The sequence below is a fragment of the Dipodomys ordii genome, unplaced genomic scaffold (genome assembly GCF_000151885.1).
Source record: "Dipodomys ordii isolate 6190 unplaced genomic scaffold, Dord_2.0 Scaffold40, whole genome shotgun sequence".
Lineage (NCBI taxonomy): Eukaryota > Metazoa > Chordata > Mammalia > Rodentia > Heteromyidae > Dipodomys > Dipodomys ordii.
The window spans coordinates 12,368,519-12,387,539 of NW_012267256.1; the positions used below are offsets into that span (position 1 = coordinate 12,368,519).

At 39.1% G+C, this 19,021-nt stretch overlaps 1 protein-coding gene across 4 annotated transcripts in view; it reads left to right on the plus strand.

Annotated features, from left to right (window-relative positions):
• The window catches only part of Smarca2 (SWI/SNF related, matrix associated, actin dependent regulator of chromatin, subfamily a, member 2), a 171,243-nt gene that overhangs the window by 44,899 nt on the left and 107,323 nt on the right, over nucleotides 1-19,021 (plus strand). For all 4 annotated transcript variants that reach the window (XM_013018450.1, XM_013018453.1, XM_013018452.1 and 1 more), the window contains exons 8-13: nucleotides 106-279; nucleotides 2,940-3,110; nucleotides 12,202-12,255; nucleotides 15,876-16,006; nucleotides 16,571-16,628; nucleotides 18,639-18,739. In XM_013018450.1, the coding sequence (XP_012873904.1) occupies nucleotides 106-279; nucleotides 2,940-3,110; nucleotides 12,202-12,255; nucleotides 15,876-16,006; nucleotides 16,571-16,628; nucleotides 18,639-18,739 (689 nt within the window). The remainder of the gene's footprint in view (nucleotides 1-105; nucleotides 280-2,939; nucleotides 3,111-12,201; nucleotides 12,256-15,875; nucleotides 16,007-16,570; nucleotides 16,629-18,638; nucleotides 18,740-19,021) is intronic.

Here is a 19,021-nt window from a genome sequence, read left to right on the forward strand (position 1 = left end):
AAATAGATTCTATTACATACACACTGCGAGCTTTCCTGGACTGTGGTCCAGACCCTTGGGCAGTGGGAGTTAAGTGTCCTTTTCTCCCGTTTGTGTATCCTTTAGGAATATCTGAACAGTATCTTGCAACATGCAAAAGATTTTAAGGAATACCATCGCTCTGTGGCCGGCAAGATCCAGAAGCTTTCCAAAGCAGTGGCAACTTGGCATGCCAACACCGAGAGGGAGCAGAAGAAGGAGACAGAGCGGATTGAAAAGGAGAGAATGCGGAGATTGATGGTAAGGGGCCCTCACAGGAGATCAGGAAGATGCTCAGCTCATATTCTGCTGCATTTAGAATGTGAAACTGAAAACTGCTTATCAAATGCATTAATATCCACATCCAGAGCCACATCTAATGAGTGTTGTATTTCCGTGTCCTGGGGTGCTATTGCTGTACACATATAGCTTTGCTGTTAGTTTTTATCGGAGGTTTGCTAATCAGATCAGGAAGAATGGAAAATGCAGTTCTTTTTTAAAAAATATGACTTCTTTGAGATGAATGATCAAGTTTTAGGAATGAGTAACTCATTAGATGGTACTTTTGAATCCAAGAAAGTCTCTTTTTTGGAAGCCTCTTTGGTGTTGACTTTTCTTTCTTTTTTAATTTATTTTTCAGTGGCAAGAATTATTCTCTAACAGAGCAAAAAGTGATTCTTAAGTTCATTTGGAGAGGTTCCCTTTCTGTGGTAGCAACATTCGTCTCAAAAGCAGTTCAAGGATCCTTCCATTTGCACTCTTAGTTTTTAAAGGATAAATAAATCCAGAAGGGATAGGTTTATATTACTGGCCACAGGATTTTGTTTTATTGACCATGTATTTGGGGCATTAGACAGAAGATACTGGATTTTGGAAAAGTGTGAATGATGTGCACAGATGACAGGAGACCCACCGATCTGTCTGGAACATCATTTCTGAATGAGTGAAGATAAAGCCTCAGCCATAATTATGTCTCTGGAGAATTCTAGTAACACTATCTTTCTAGCTTTTCTTTTCCTGGATTCCATAGAGTGAGCATCGTGTTTTCAAAGGCTGTATTTTTCGGTATTCCTAAATCTGCTACCCTCTCCATTTGGGGAAGGGAAGGAACTGTCTTAAGAGATTTCTCACCAGTGAGGAAGACCATTTTATAGTAATTGGAGCAGTCAGCAGTCAAATTTGTCTGATTCAACTGAAGTGAAACTGTATTAGAACTTCAGTAACAGATTGGTTTGACACTAATGATTAGGCATTTGCAAATCATTAATTTTTGCAATTAAATGATGGAATATACAGATAATAGAGAAACTGAAAGTTTTTTTTTAAAATCACTCTTTCTTCAAGTGAGATCAACCATAACCAAAAGCAATTAGAGTTATAATAACATTTTTGAGGTTCACGCTCATTCACGGGGCAGACAGCAGATAGGCTGAGGGAAGACGCTACTGTCACCCGAGTAAATGCGGGAGTGACAACCCACAGCTGTAGCCCTAAGCTTTTCTGTGATGAAGTTGCCTCTTAATGTTGCAAGCATGCTTTTTTCATCTAGGCAGCGCATGACAAGAGTATTTTGGGGTGTCCTTTTTGGGCGATGTATAAAAACAACTTCTCTTGAAATGATGCAGAGAACATCAGAGTTCTATTTCATTTAATCTCATAATGTTGCGTAATGAGAGGTGGAAGTGGAAATTATTATGTCTGTTTTATCCTTTGCGGTACCAGACTTCAGTGCTACATACTTGTCTCCAGCTACTAAGGATGGTAACTCAGGGCAGATCTCTGATAATAATAATAATAATAATAATGATAATAATAATATAAATCCTCTGCATTTGACTTTGCCTATCATTTACAGTGTTTTCAGTGTCAAAAAAAGTTATTAAGTATATGAATGACTTACTAAAAGTTCACTTGATTCCTTAGTCTAAACTGGGAAAGAATGTAATTGGAAAGGTATCAGAGAAACAGGATGAATTAATTTTTAAAATTTTGAATTTGTTGTTTATTTGGTAAAACTTTGATGATCCCAAGTCATGAGAAAACATTGGTTGACTAACTGTATGGTAGAATCTCTATAAACAACACTGTCACTTAGGAAAAGCTTCCCCTGAAAGCAATGAGGTATAGGATGATTCTTCTTTTTTGCATCAATAAGTTTTTTTGAGCACTTAACTGTGCTCAAAGCTTTTTCTTAGGTACTGAGGGAGTAGAGTAAACAAAACAAGGCTCTGCCCTTGTGAGAGTTACATTCTAGTGCAGTATACATTTTCACGAAAGCAATGATGAATTTCTATTGCTTGGTGTTCCTCTTAATTATATACATATATTTTCAATTTACTTTTATTTTTGTCAGTTGGGGGCATGAACAGGGCACTGTTCCTGAGCCCCTTTGTGCTCAAGGCTAGCACTCTACCACTTGAGCCACAGTACCACTTCCAGTTTTTAAGTGGCTAATTGGAGATAAGAGTCTCATGGGGGACTGTTTGGGCTGGCTTTGTACTCTAATCCTCAGATCTCAGCCTCCTAAGTAGCTAGGATTACAAGCCTGAGCTTTTAAATTAAAGTTTAACTTTTCTGAAATATAAAGCTAAAGATACATTTCAGAGAGGAGATTGCCAAATCTTAGAATGAGTTTCTGTGCAATTAAAGCAACACTGAAGATCAAAGGTGCCACCTAACCATACCAGGTGTATATACGGTAGGGCTTTCTGCACTGATGTTGTTGGCAACCCCAGGGTCCTGGGACTGGAGTGTTTCATATCTGCATGTTTTTCCTATCCTAGATTTCACATAATGACCCTTCTAACCTGGCACATCCTGTTTGTTCCCCTCACCACCCAGGCTGAGATTGTCAAGCAGGAGCATAGTCCGGACCTGTGGGCAAGCATGCATTATGCTCTCACTGATTTCTTTCTCAACAGGCTGAAGATGAAGAGGGCTATAGGAAACTCATTGACCAAAAGAAAGACAGGCGTTTAGCTTACCTTTTGCAGCAGACCGATGAGTATGTGGCCAATCTAACCAACCTGGTTTGGGAGCACAAGCAGGCCCAAGCAGCCAAAGAGAAGAAGAAGAGAAGGAAGAGGAAGAAGGTGAGTATTCTAGGCTAATGGTTGAGTCTGTGGCATAAAGGGCAAAAGCTAATCTCAGATGAGTATTGCTCTTGAATACTCATTGCCCAAATCGGTATCTCATGAAAGTAGACAATGCTTTGGAGATTAAGGTATAACACATAGGATTTCTGAACTAAGGCAGTGCAATCTATATTTCTATTGTTTAATACAGGGTAATACTTTAAGTGTACATGGTCGACAGGAGAAGGGAACATATAGATGCAAATAAGTGTTTGCTCAAGTTTAATGCCACCATTATGACAGGGCACTGCTGAGTTAAGAAAATGGAATGAACATTAAGAAGAAGGTGGCTCAGTGGTCGAGTGCTTGCCTTACATGCATGAGGCACTGGGTTCAATTCCTCAGTACCACATAAGCAGAAAAAGCCGGAAGTGGCGCTGTGGCTCAAGTGGTAGAGCGCTAGCTTTGAGCTGAAGAGCTGAGGGGCAGTGCCCAGGCCCAGAGTTCAGGCCCCACACAGACAAAAAAAAAGACAAAAAGAAGAGAGAAGGAAAATGCAGTGTACAGATTGCAATAAGCCAAAGGAAGATGTATGAGATAGCTCTGGAATACTTTTGTAACAAATTTCAGCCTATTTGGACAGATGACAAAATTGTTCAATTCAGTTCTGCTTGCCCTGGTGTCCCAGTGAGGTAAGTGTGCACATTATGGGTGTTAGGTAGTTATAGAAAAAAATAGTCCTATGTAAAACATATCCTAATTATCATGAGGCATGAAGGGTGTAATTTGGTATCTCTGCTCTGCAGATATGACATTTCAATCCCAGAGCAACTTGCTGAATGTGTACCTGGGAATGCAGATCCCTTGGATGGCTAGTGGTCTAGTAATTTCATTCTTGGTTGACAGCTTTCCACACTGGTGGTTTCTGCATCCATGAATTCAACTAACCAAGGGTGAGAAACACTTGGAAAAATATTCTGTGGGCATTAAAATATGCAGACATTTTTTTCCATCATTTTCTAAACAGTTTAGTTTAATAGCATTGCCATTGTACAGGTATTATAAACGAGGAGTATATATGAAGTAAAGTAGAAGATGTGCATAGCAACCATGACATCATTTTGTACTAGCATGTCACATTCTGATATCCACAGGGACTCTGGAACTAATGCCATATGGATACTGAAGGATGAATATTCTGCTTGTATGGTAAATTCTAATTGGGCCAGGTACAAATACCAGCAGAAAGTCTTCATCCGAATTGTGAAACTTGAAAGTTGGTGGCATTTAATCATTCATTCTCTACATGAAATAATGGAACAGAAAGGATTCTTTTTTTTTCCAAAAAAATAATTAATTTCATGGCTTCTGAATTTTCCTACCTGTTCATAATTAAGGGGGAGGAACAAATGATTGCGAAGGTGCCTTTTTGCACTTGATTTCTTTAGTGTAAGATAGCTTACCTTATTGTGAAGACGAATGAGGAATGACTCAGGTAGGATTTAGACATTTTGTTGGGAAGAGATACCTCATTTTCTTGTCACTATAGCATTTTAGATGTTGCAAAAATTCCAGCTCCCAATTTCTGACTTAAAAAGACATTTTCAGGGTTAGTAAAGAGTACACAGGCAAATAGATCCAACTCTTTAATATTCCATAAGTGGACTCAATTAAATGGAAGCTTTAGTTTTTCCCAATCCGAGGGGAAAAAAAACCTCTGCAGAGACTGTCGTGTGTGTGTGTGTGTGTGTGTGTGTGTGCGTGTGCGTGTGTGCGTGCGTGCGTGCGTGTGTGTGTGTGTGTGTGTGTGTGTTGTCGGTCATGGGGCCTGGACTCTGGGCTTAGGCGCTGCCCCTCAGCTCTTCAGCTTAAGGCTAGTGCTCTACCACTTGAGCCACAGCACTTCTGCTGGCTTTTTCTGCTTATGTGGTGCTGAGGAATCGAACCCAAGGCCACATGCATGTGAGGCAAGCACTCTACCACTGAACCATCTTCCCAGCCCCATTTTGTGTGTTTTTTAAAGCATGAATGTTCCTATTTCATAGTTCTTTGTGATTAAAAGCTAATGGTCCAGATTTAAGCTCCTAGCTTATAATCAATAGATTATAAGGCAGGTAGTTGAATAATGGTGACAATATCTTGATCTCTGCATTAACCTGTGGAGAGCAAGGATCTGTCATGCTATGTCTCATAATGCTACCTGTTCTACAAAGTCTATAAATTGGTTGTTCTTTCCAAATTCTTGCCTTCAGGTCTGTTAATGACACTTCTATTTGGCTCAACGCTTGTTATGAACTTAGGTAGTGTTCTAGAGAGAAACAAGGAAGCTATAGACATTAGTTAAGCATGAACCCAAACATATAATCGTTGATGAATGCTGTGAAGGAATGCTGTTGAGCCAAATTGGAGATGGGGTCTGGTGTACTGGCAACTGAGTCAAAGCACAAGTAATGACAATTTACCTATGGAGATCACTAAGCATCTTATCACCTCACATGATCAACGTGAAGAATTATTTTCGTCCCCTCTACCTACCTGATTCTTCCATTAATTTCAAGATGCTTGGCTTCTGAGCACTCCATGCCCTTAGCTGAGAGGAAGGAAGGAAGGAAGGAAGGAAGGAAGGAAGGAAGGAAGGAAGGAGAGAAGGAAGGAGAGAAGGAGGGAAGGAGGGAGGGAGGGAGGGAGGGAGGGAAGGAAAGAAGGAAGAAGGGAGGGAGGGAGGGAAAGAAGAGTGGGAGGAAGAGAAAGCAGAAAGGAGGGACAGGGAGGGAGGAGAGGAAAAGAAAGAAGGAAGGGGAGGAAAAGGTAAAGCAAGGCAAGGAGAGGCAGAGGGAAGGAGGAAAAGAAAAAGAGAGAGGGAAGGGAAAGAAAGAAAAAGTAAGGAGAAGGAGAGAGGGAGGGGGGAAGAGAGTAAAAAGATGAAGAGGAGACCAAGACCTTTCCTAGCTCTCCCTGGTTATTAGACACTTTAGTTTATCTGTAATTTTTTTTCTCCTTGTATTTTTATTTTTTTGGTCAGTTGTGGGCCTTGAACTCTGGGCTTGGGCACTGTCCCTCAGCTCTTCAGCTCAAGGCTAGCGCTCTACCGCTTGAGCCACAGCGCCACTTCCAGTTATCGAGTGGTTTATTGGAGATAAGAGTCTCATGGGCTTTCCTGCCCAGGGCTGGCTTTGAACCACGATCCTCAGATCTCAGCCTCCTGAGTAGCTAGGATTACAGGGGTAAGCCACCAGCGCCCGGCTTCCTTTTATTTTTTTATCAGATTGAATGATGGGAGATGCCTTATTACAGCTTCTCTGTGATGGAGGAAATGCTTCCATAAACAGCAGGATTCTTTCCTGTTCCTTTTATCACTTCCTCACATGAAATAGCATGCTGCACCTCTCTACATTTTTTTTAAATAGGAGGAGATACCGCACACCTTTGTTTTGAGAAAACCTGTTCTACTTGACGAAGTGATAGGCCTGAGCTGGTTGCATCACTTGAAGGAAAACTAAGATAGTGACACCTCTAAGGAGAATTGTAATTTAATTGGAAAAGGATTTCTTCTTTCTTTTACTTTGAAACTAATGTACAGTTGCTTTTTTAAAAAGTTATGTAGCCTAACAGAGAAGGCCTTTGTCTTTCTGGGGGAATTGGTTATGTTTAACTGTTGCTTGTAAATAATAGGGTAGATTTCTTGTAGCCTGCTCTGACCTTGTTTAACTTTTCCTTCTCCCAGCGAGAAGCATTTCTATGCAGTATGTTTATAAATCATTTTGAAACATTTCATTCTCAGCCTGACCTTTCATTATTACCCTTAAAAATGGGAGAAAAAAAATTTTTTTTAAAAAAAGAAGTAAACAGCATGCATATACTTCAGGACCTGAGTAGGAATTATTTTTAACGTATGGAAATATCAAATTTTATGAAAACTAACCTCTGCAGGGTTTGACGATACATGTCCTGTGTTGTCATTTACCATGATAGAAGTGGGAGGGGGGAGGGAGGAGGGGGAGGGGGGGAAGGGAGGGGCTCTGCTCTTTCTGCTCAGGCTGTTCTTAAACACCCACAGCGTGGCCACAAGATAGAGTGAGAATGGAACCGACCAATTTTATAGCAGTAAGATCGAACATGGCCCCATTAGTAAATTGGACTGCTGTCCAAGTCTTGCAAGCTTGCACTCTTTTATATGCATAACTGCATAAGAAAACATAGACATGCTAATTTGCTATTAGTGTCTGTAGGATGTGTTATTAAAAGGTCTGTTACACAGTACTGTAGTCTCTTGATCTATTAAGATGATGACAGGAACCCACAGATGATCTACCCCGCAGATTTATTGTGGTAGATAATTACGTAGAAAAATTTATCTAAAACACTTAGAATACTCCCTGGAATATAGTAAGTGCTCAGTAAACAGTCATTTTTTTTCAGCAATTCTGCAATAAAAGTCAAATCATGATTTTTGAAATGTGCTTCTGCTTTTTTGGATGAATTTATTTTTCCTTGACAGCATATTTTTATGATTTTGAGTAAGTAAATGCTTACTTGTAAAAAAAATTGAGGCTCTGTCAGATATTAGTAGGTAGACATCTTTTAGGACAGCGATAGATCCTTTATTTTTTGTGGACTGCTTACCATAATGTTCCCCAACACCTACAGAGAAAATGTTGTAATTACATGGCCTCCCATCTCCTCCTGGTGATAATAAGGTATTTCTCGCAGTGCTTTAGGGTGCAGTTTTTGCTTCAGAAGCTATGGTTACGAGCCTCCCACCTACCACTTTAGAAGTCTAGCCATTGCAGGAGTCAACGTCCAGAACCATTTGACATCAAGCCAAAAAGTAATTATGTAATTCTCCCTTCCACATCCTCTGATGGGATGGACACCAATACAACTATGCTCTTGTTATCTATTATTGGCATCTCTTGACAACCCATAATACCTGGGCATGGGCTCTGAGAATGTATGAGGTACACCACTCGGAGAGATAGCTGCCATTAATGGAGTTCGTTTTTTTTCTTAAAAATTACTTATTTTAATTTCGCCCTCTCTTTCCCCCTCTTTCCTTCCCTTCTTTTTCCTTCCCTCTTTTCCCCTGCCTCCCTTTTCCTATAGCTCCCTTTCTGCCCGTCTCTCCTGCCTCTTCTCCTGCCCTGCCAACCACTGTTGTAGGTAAATCCCAGGACTGTTAAACATTGGAAGGGAACCTTCTTGGCTTGATGTGTAGTGTTCAACATGGTGCTAGCAAATCTAACCTTAGATAACGAAGAGAAAAAAAAACCTGCTCACCTAATTTTCAGTGATGAAAATTAGGAAAACAGAATAGTAATGTTGAAACATCTTGTTTTAAATTCAAGGTACTCTGATTCTTCTGGGTGCTTTTATCTCTTTCTCCCCCCCCCCACCCCCGCCCAGAGATGATATAATATATTTCAGCCTCTCCTCTCAAGAATTTTAGAAAGATTCCAAGGCAATTCTGCACATTTGTGTGGAAAGATTCTAGTAAGGTCAGGGGAAAACAAGGCCATGATGATGCAGTTTAGTTGATGAGCTCAGTGTCAAAATGGGTAATAGCAGAAGTTGGGATCTCAATCCTGCTTAACTGCATCAACTAGTTCTGGAGTCAGAAATGTGCAGAATGACTTATCCGTAAGTAATGTGCAAGTGCTTGTTAATTTGGTAGTCCTGGACAGTTTTGTTGCTGACCACCTATCCCTATGCCCAAGTGGTTCCTACACATTGCTTCACCTGTGAAGCGAAGTGATCCTTAAAACACCCGCATTTTTCAATGTTTTTTGAGCATATTATAGTTGTTGATCATCTAAACAGAATGTCCCCATTGAAATCTGTTTTCCTGAGTTTAGTTTTCATAGTTAGGGATTCCTGTCTCTCCCTCCATCGCTCTTTGGTCCATTCTTTTCATATGCCTTCTGAAGAAAAAAACAATAAGTAGCCTGCACATCACTTTACTTGTGGATATTGACAGTGACGTTGGAGATTGGGGAGCCAAATTGTCTTTAGCTCTGAGTAATTTTTAGTAACAAGCAACCTTTACTTGCTAGTAATTTGTATCATACATATCTCCTTAGCTGACTAGGTTAATTATACTCTTTCCTGCCTTCGTAAGTATAATTAGTTTGAAATGTTTTGTTTGGTAGAAAGAAGCCAATGCAAAGTTCCTTCATTCTTGATTAATGAATGAACTGCAATGCTTATTTATTTACTTTATTTAATGGATCTAAGCACACTTACCAGCCAGGCATATTGAGATTGTGTGTTAGCAATTCCATGATACAGATAATTATGTAGGAAGATTTCTCAGGTGGGAGGAAATACCATAGCACCTGCCACGTCCTACCAGGACATTTCACCAGGAGCACAGCCTCTGTCCAAAGACTGTCCAAAGTTAGATCAAACAGAAGCACCGAGCCCAATCTTTAGTACCCATGCATCTAGCTTTGCTTTGGTTTCTCTTCTGAAATAAAGCATCATTTTGATGCAAGAATATTGATCTATCAAAGAACTCTGACTAGAGACCACCACATAGCTGAAAGAATTTAAAGTATGATGGGAGATATTCACATCTCATGCCATAGACCAGACGCTACTTGGGTTTCACCTCTTGTAATAACATAGCAGAACTGAGTTTAAGGACATGACATGCATTAGTGAGGTCACACACCACCATTTTAAACTTGCATATATATATATATATATATATATATATATATATATATATGTATTGGCACCTAATTACAATCATCATCATCATCATCATCATCATCTTCATCATCATCATCATCATCATCATGGAGTATATACTAAATGAAAGTCCTTGCTTTTAAAGCTTTCAGCCATTCCTTCATCTCAACTAGTCATTGAGTGACTTTTCAGTTCTAGGCACCCATGTGGCTATGAGAAAACCTCGGTAAACAAAATGAATGTTAATCCTTGCTCTTATAGCTTCCTGAGTTAGTTTTCAGACAATGCCATACCCAGTCTGTTACAGATGTTACATTGTGGAGATTAACACTTTGAGGTGAGTATTATATAAAACTCTGGATTTCACATCTGGACCTGTGGTCCAGTTCTGAAACAGCCCTTGGTGTGTAACTAACTGCTAAGAGGGAACCAAGTTATAAACAGAAGCAAACAGCTCAAAATCCTACAGCTAAGGTTTTTTTGCACTCAGTCACCGCACTGAGACTCACATGCAGTTTGTCTAACTCCAGAACCAAGTGGCTTGAATCTAATAGTACATTGCCTCGTGGTACTTAATATGACTTTTTACAAAAATGTTTTGGGGACTTTAAGTGATGAAAGAGTCCGATTATGAGGCAGTTTTCCGATAACACTCAGGCTAGCTCATAGTATATTCATAGGAGAGTAGCCTGCAGAATAGTTTTGATTCTATTCATTTCTGGCACTTCAAGATTTTTAATGTGCTATTCATTGAGATGGTGATCCAGTTCCACTTGCTAGATATTTGAAATTGGCTTTTTTATTGTCTCATTTGATTTTCTTTGTTGGCCAAATTTGTAGCTTATATCTGGTTTGTGTGGAAAGAATGGTAGGATTAATTGACTTTCTCCTATTAATTAAAACTGTCCTCTGAGTATAGTGCTTGAATCCCAAGAATAGAAGCTTCAGGCATGGTTTCTTTTCTGAGCAGAGGAGTTCTGCCATTGTTTTCTGTGCTCCAACCTTGTAGAGAGCTTGGCCCGTCATTCCTTTGAGCTAGTAAATATTTTCACTTCTGAGTAACACAAAGAGAAATCTTAAATCGGTGAGCATAACCAAAGGCATTCTCTTGGGCAGGAGGTACATTATGCCTTGTTCCTTGACATACAGAGATAGAAGTAGTTGGTAAGAAAATCACTTTAACAGAGAATTCAGAAATGTCAGATATTTATGGTTCCTCTCTGCTATTGTAGGGGCAGAAGACAGATCTTAAACATTAAACAGTTTCAGAAAAGTTGCTTTGGGAAGATAACTAATTTGTTATTTTATAGAAGACAAAACACACCAATAGTTGGAGTGAATAAAGTTGAGTTGATGTCATTTCATTATCTATATTCTTAATTAACCAGACCCTAAAGGAGGAAAATTCATTTTTCTTAAATATCTTGATAAAGGAAGCTACTACAGTTTTGTTCTCCACATTGAATTACATAGAAACAGTATAGCTTTTTGATTGCCTTAAAACAAAATTAAAGTTCTGTACAGGTTATATAGAATACTTGTCAGAAAGGTTGTTATAAATGGAAGAAATTTTAGATGGTTTTATATAGATTGCTGTTGAGACTCTCTTGAATCTATATAAAAATGTTACATAATCTTTGCTTCTCATTTCGCTTTCTTTGAAGCACATGGAGGTTAGTGGACTGGAGATATTGAATATTGAGAAATGGTAGATGACAGAACTTTTCCTGAGATTGCAGTATCTGCATTACTTTCTCCATGTACACACTGTGGAAATATTGTGTATTATGAAAGCCAATTAGGTAGAGTGGAAAACACCCAGGGAACTCACAGAGTTTTGTATTATTTCACATTTTTTATGACCCAGGAGCAGCTCGGAGCTTATTTTTGATGGACAGTTTTAGAATGCTGTTCTTCATTGCTGATGAAAACTTGCTCAGGGAATAGGATAGTCGAGCTAATTATGTTAGGATTTGTCTTCACCATGCCAAACATGAGAAGAACGATTCCAATTTTGACTGCTCTCTTGATTCTGCCATGTCTTAAGCTCTTTGGGTCCCTAAAGATAAAATCCACAAATCTCTAGTGTACTGGACTTGAATCACATCTGTCTTTAAATGACTCACTGCAAGTTGCTAACACAATACAGGCTTTGTTTCAGATAACAAAGAAAAAATAAGTAAACTGCTCTGTTGATTAGCAATTCCTTTATACAGCCATTTAAAGAAATTATATATATGCATATATATAAGTATATATATATATATACATATATATATATATATAGCACTCAGAGTTAAGCTTTGTTAGATGAAGATGAGTGGTAGTGAAATAGTTACATACCAAAGAGTTGCCATGGCACCCTGTCCTATCTTCTTGATTTACATGTAACATTTGACCTTGCGTTGCTATTTTGCAGAAGGCTGAGGAGAATGCAGAGGGAGGGGAGTCTGCCCTGGGACCAGATGGAGAGGTAAGAAAGGAATACCCATTGCTACTGCGTTCATCCAGTATATACTAAATGAAAGTCCCTGCTGCACTTGTAGCACATCCCCTGTGTACCCTAGTTTTATTTTTACCCAGATAATCATTTTAAATGAAAACTATACTATATTAGCATAGTAGAAAATTAAAATTAATATGAAAAAGATAAAATGGCGAGTCATCTACTTCTTGCCAATCACCTAATATGCAGTTTTGTTGTATACCATTCCAAAAATTTCAGTGTACAGATAAGCATACATTTGTGACTATATGGACTATAGAGTGATTCCCTAATTACATTTGGCCTGTAGATAATACAGAAACATGAACTGTAACCCAGCTTCCCTTGTTTATTACTAACTTGAAATTGTAAAAATACACAAACCTACATGTTTATGTATCGTTTGACATTTTTATAGGCTTATAATGTAGATTCTGTACATAACTACATGGGCATAGGCCTAAATTTCTCCTAGTATTTCTGATAGCCTACTGAGTCCCAAAGATGCAACTATTTATTAAGTGCATTTAGGAAAAAAAAGAAAACAACAAAAAGCACCTTCAAAGATCTGTCCAGTGGTTCACAATAAGGAAGCACAGTAACAAAGTAGAACAGAAAGGAATTGGGTTCAAACCACCTTTTTCTCTCAGAGACCCTGATAAGCCTTTTTTTTTTTTTTTTGCACCTGTACTAGGGCTTGAACTCAGGGCCTGAGTATTATCCATAAGCTTTTTTTGTTCAAGGCTAGCACTCTACCACTCGAGCCACAGTTCTACTTCCAGATTTTTTTTGAGTAGTTTATTAAAGATCAGAGTCTCATAGATTTTCCTGCCCAGGCTGGCTTCAAACTGAGATCCTCAAATCTCCTTCTCCTGAGTAGCTAGGATTACAGGTGTGAGCCACCAACACCTTTCTGATAAACCTTCTTGAAGCATGGGAAGGAGCATGCCCCAAGGAGCTTTCCCATTCGAGCATCACTGGGTTCATGATTCCTATTCTGAGCTCACAACCTGAATGGATGCAGGAAGAAAAGTTGAACCACTCTTAAATGCAGAAACCTCTTGAAAATAAATGTTGGCTAACCACCATAATCTATCACAAGGAAAGAAAGACTGGGATAATGTCTAATATGTAGGAAACTCTGAGTGGACTGTTATGAATGCTATACATGAGAGCATGTAGAACTGACTCCCCATTTGCAAAAGCTCAGCCTTACCTAAGCATGCTGCCCCTTAGTCTGCAATTAGCAAACACATGGGGAGAGATGGAACATATTCCTGTAATTGTGCTCTTATCTCTTGGGAAGATGAATTACTGATCTTGGGCTTGTGACATACATCCCTCCCTTCCTTTAATTTGCACACATGCTGTTTCTGTTGGTGCAAGTTTGTAAAGTGGACATCTTGTTCAGTTTGTTTAGAAATAATGTTCTTATTACTCTTCTATGCTCATTTAGTGCTTTGCCAAAATTCTAATTCCAGCCACAATGATTTCCAATTTTCTTTGAGTCACAGCATCAGCAATAAAACAAGCTCTATTATAGTAGTTCAAGATAACAAGATATGATTTTTTTTCCTAAGGAAAATGATAGCAAATAGTAGATTTCCTTCTTCAACTTGTGAGTGTATAAATGACCTTTTACATGAATGAGGAGGAAGTGTCCTGTGGCCATGCTAAGTGGTGGGACTTGGACCCGTTGCTGTGGCCCACATAAAAGGGGAAAGAAATGGTAGTATAGAGGAAGCCTTTTCTTCTCTTAAGGTTCTTTGTGTGAATAATTGCTAATACATGACTTCTTTTCTTCACAGGACTTGGTTGAAAGAAAGGGGAGAAAAGTACAGGGGGTTCAGGCTTTTGGCATTTTTCTCTCCTTCCCTTTCCCCTTCCCTCTTCTTTTCTTTCTTTTTTATTTTTTCAGGGCTTAGGCTCTGTCCCTGAACTTCTTTTGCTCAAAGCTAGAGCTCTACCACTTGAGCCACAGCACCACTTCCAGCTGTTTCTTAGTAGTTTATTGGAGATAAGAGTTTATTGAACTTTTGTACCAAGGCTGGCTTTGAACCATGATCCTCAGATCTCAGTTTGCTGAGTAGCTAGGATTATAGGTGTGAGACACCAGCACCCAGTTCTTTTCCCTTTCTTTTTCGGCCATGTTCTGTAAGTTATAGAATGAAGCCTTCATACTGCTTTTGCTATCACTTTTTTTTTCTTAATTGGAACAGTAAATTATATGGTAATCATAATTACAGCTGATAGTGTTTCCTATATTTATTTCACCACAAAACTAATTAAGAGTCATTTAGGAAAATTTCTTTGAAATAATAAATTGCCTAAACATTCTGTTTTATTACTCTCCAGGAAATATATAACTTGAAGAATTCACAAATGAAGCATTTCTAAGTATCATACCCTGGGATCTGCCTCTAGAAATCGGTTGCCTTATAATCAGCAGCATTCTTTTGCATAGGATTGCTTCATTTGCAGATCTTTTAAAGACAGTTTGTTCTCTAGAGTAGGTTAAATACACCTCACCTCTGCAGTTCATTTATTGTCTTAATGTTTGGAGCAAGCTACTTTTCATGTAGTTTAGAAATGAAGCTTCACCTCAGCTTTGGTTGATTGTCTAGGCTTCAAATAAACCAGGCCTTTTTCTTTTTCTTTGTCATACTTATATTTATAATGAATAAGTTAGATACCTGGTACTTTGGTTTTAGATAAAGCACCCTAGTTCAGTGGATATCAAGTCAGCTACTAACTAGATGGTGTGAGCTACAGTACTGTCTTTTTCCTTCTCACTAAAATCATGGCTTTCTTGTGGTTGTTTCATGGGAATTAAGAAGATGTTAGTTCCAAATGACCAAAATCATCTCTTTCTACCTTGTACAAGAAGAGAGTATGTTATAGGTTGAATGCTCTTCATCCTAAATGTTTGAAACTAGAAGTGTTTCAGATATGGCAGGGGTTTTTTTGGAGGATTTTGGCATATTTACATAGATATAATGAGATTTCTTGGGGATGGGATCTGAGTTTAACTATATACTTCATTTATATTTCATCAACAGCTTCTACATATTATCTGCAGATGGTTTTATATACTATTGTAGTATGCCTGTGTTTTGACTGTGACTGTGATCCATGAGGTCAGGTGTGGAATTTTCCACTTGTGTTGTCATGGTGACACTCAACATTTTGGATTTTGGGGTCAGGGATGCTCAACTTATTATAAGACAAAGGATAATTCAGCAGACCTCCAGGGATACTGGAGAATCTGACTCAGTTAGACCCAATATTCTACCTTACTCTTACAACTGATTCAAGGAATACATGGGTGGGACCTAACATGGCCAATGTTAGTTCACTGCTGATGATAACGTTTTCTTTTACCCCAGTGGAACTTCGGTCTCCTACCATGGGCCTATTCCTTAGTTTCAAGAGGCCATGTTCTCAGTTTCTTTAGTGGGTGGTGGCCTCTCTTCTCACCAAGACTCATTGGGTGATGAAAATTTGAAACCCAGGAACATATTTCAGAGGCTGAGAAATATTCAGCATAGAACTGGGATAACATTATCCTCATATCCAGTGGTGACGTGATTTCTTTCCCCCTTTTCTAGCCGATAGATGAGAGCAGTCAGATGAGCGACCTGCCTGTCAAAGTGACCCACACAGAAACTGGCAAGGTCCTATTTGGACCAGAAGCACCCAAAGCCAGTCAGCTGGACGCCTGGTTGGAAATGAATCCTGGGTAAGGAGTGAGAACAGAATTACTGGTGTCCTTTGAGGGTTGTAGGTTTGGGTGGGCTTTGTAAAATCTTTGAAACGAAAACAACATAGCTTTTGCTGTGTTGCCTACCACCCAACTTATTTATTATAAGTTAAATCTGACATCTACATATAAGGGAAAACGTCATCCTTTGTCCCTCAGACATGACTTTTTTTGCTTAAAATGGTTTTTTCCAGGTCTTGCCATTTGTTTACAAATGGTACACTATCATTTTTTTCAAACGGATGAGTAAAAATCTGTTGTGTATATATACCACATTTTCTTGATCAATTTGTTCATTAAGGGGCAGCTGGGCTGATTTCTTACCTTGGCTATGGTGAATAATACAGCAACAAACATGGCTTTGTTGTATCCTGGTTTATAATATCTTGGGTAAATGCCCAGGAGTAGAATTGCTGGATCACAAGGTAGTCCTATGTTTAATTTTTTTGATTTGTCATCTGTAAAATTGATCAGTGCCATGTGTGTCTACTGTGTTTTATAATCTTTACAAAATTAAGCCCATTCTCCACTCTTTTTCCTTAGTTATGAAGTTGCCCCTAGATCCGACAGTGAAGAAAGCGACTCTGATTATGAAGAGGAGGTATGAATGTATCTCTTTTGGCACTCACTTCATTGGAAGTTGGTGGGAGGGATAGAAGTTCTTCCTGAACATAAGCTGAATCCTTGAGATGGTCCATTGTTTTTTTCCTCCATGATTAGCTTTGGCTAAGCATCTGTAGAAGCTCTGGTGGTACATGTCGAGTGCTGCCATGATCTCTTGGGGGCTGCTGGCTGACGGGGAAACCTGGCAAATTCTAAACTCATTTGGTACCAAGTAAAGAGAAGCTAGCATTAAATTGGAGATGGTGAAAATGGCTTTCAGGGAGAATTGAAGTTGGATTACTTTGGGAAAGGCAATCCTGTGCCTCCAAGTGGTTCACCCTGAGAGTTAACTGCCTAAAAAATTGTGAAGTTCTTTAGGCTGTAGAGTCTATTTGAAGTTGTGAACCTGAGAACATGGATGAAAGAGCAACATGGACTTGATTAAATGAGTTTATCGATCCTCTGGATTTCTCTTTAAATGTAGTTCTTGTTTGAATCACTTGAGTTACTTGTTACTCAAAAAGAAGTACATTTCTCAGTCTCTTGGAGGGAGTACTTAATGTATCTAAAATGACAATCTTGGATACTTTTAATAGTAACTTAGAAATAATAAAAAATATTGGTCAGATCCTTTATGGAATGTTTAGTATAATAAATACACGCTGAAGGATTAAGTGATTTCTATCTCCTTTGCTATAGCATCATTACTATGTAGTCATTCAATCTGGTGGTTACCAGCATAGAAGAATTGTGGCACGAAGTGGGCTATAGCCCAAACACCAAGGACCAGCTAGACACAGCCTAACTGATAGTCACTTACCAGGATTTTAGGGCAATGTCTATTTTCCCTCTTTTTCTTTTAATCTTTATTTTCTAAGTTAATCTACCATGAGCATTCACTGCTTTTGAAATATAATAAACATTACACATAATAAGGCATAACCATTTGGACCATGATCATTTATTGCTCAGCTATTCTTTCTATGTCTTGCTAACTTTGGTGAATGAATCCACAAATGGGCTACTAGGAGAGTTTTCTCGTTTAGGAAGAAAGCCAGAGGAGACAAAGTTAAGATAAAGTAGGCTGGCTAACCAGAGACTGACGATCAAACACATTTGTGGTGTGTCACTCCCGGTTTTCTTGTCTAAGAGCTAAAGGCATTGGGCTGAGGCCCTGAGTCCTTATCTCATCCAGCGCCATACCCTCCCCTCCTCCCCCTCCCCACTGCTGGCCCTGCCCGGTCTTAGAGATCTGTCATCCTGGATTTGAGGTTAACATTGGTACTCTTCCTTGAAGAGTTATGGAGATGCACTGTTACCTTTAAACGTTATAATTTTAGTTTAGTAATGGACCTAATAAATATTTAGTGACACTTGCAACTACTTTGTGGAATATAGTATAATCTACTCCATAGGGTAGGGATATAATAGATCCTTTGCAAATTAATGAGCTTTTTACTCTGGATGTATAGGAATGTGTGAATGTGTGGTAGGAAGCAGATGCACAATAGGGTGGGCAGAAGCTCCAGTACTGCTAAAGTAAGAATGGGAAGCCCCAAGAGTTTGCAGCATGACCAGGGAGAGGGTTTTTTGGTGTTGTTTTTAGGGGCTATAGGAGGATGTTGAGAACTCTAATATCTACCATTGAAGAGAAGGCTATAGAATACTAGTGAGAAAGAGCAGATATGTTCTATAGGACTCTGAATAACAAAATGATGACAAGTGCACATCTTACTGGCATGATTTTAACATATTATTCTTGGGAGCCAAGTAACATACAGGATCCCCAAAGGTCCTTTTTGTTTTCTCATTCGCTGACTTGAGGAACCATGGAATGGTGAATTTCCTCCTTTAAGTAGATGTTGAATGAATTTACTCCCTCCCCTTTAATTGTATTTATTTCCTTCATTTGTGAAGTTGCATACTGTTTGTTCCCTTTCTAGAAAACGTCAATCATAAATTCACTCATTACAACACAGTGCTCTCCTTATCTCTCTTCTTTCTCCAGGATGAGGAAGAAGAGTCCAGTAGACAGGAAACCGAAGAAAAAATAGTTCTGGATCCAAACAGTGAAGAAGTTTCTGAGAAGGATGCTAAGCAGATCATTGAGTATGTAGCCCTTGGAGACGGCCAGGGGACTTTCTCTTAGGAAATCTTATTTAAGGCAGGGAGATCAACTTAGGTTCACATTCCACCTGAAATTGTCCTCAGCCCCTCAGAGGTCACTTCTGAGCTGTGAACCCCCAGGTCGAAGGGCTTTATGCTGCTCATCTCCCTCTTCCCACTTCCATCTTTTCCTCATTTCTCTCCTCCCTCTTTTATATTCCTCCCTCCCTCCCTCCTTCCCTCCCTTCTTTCCTTCCTTCCTCCCTCCCTCCCTCCCTCCCTCCC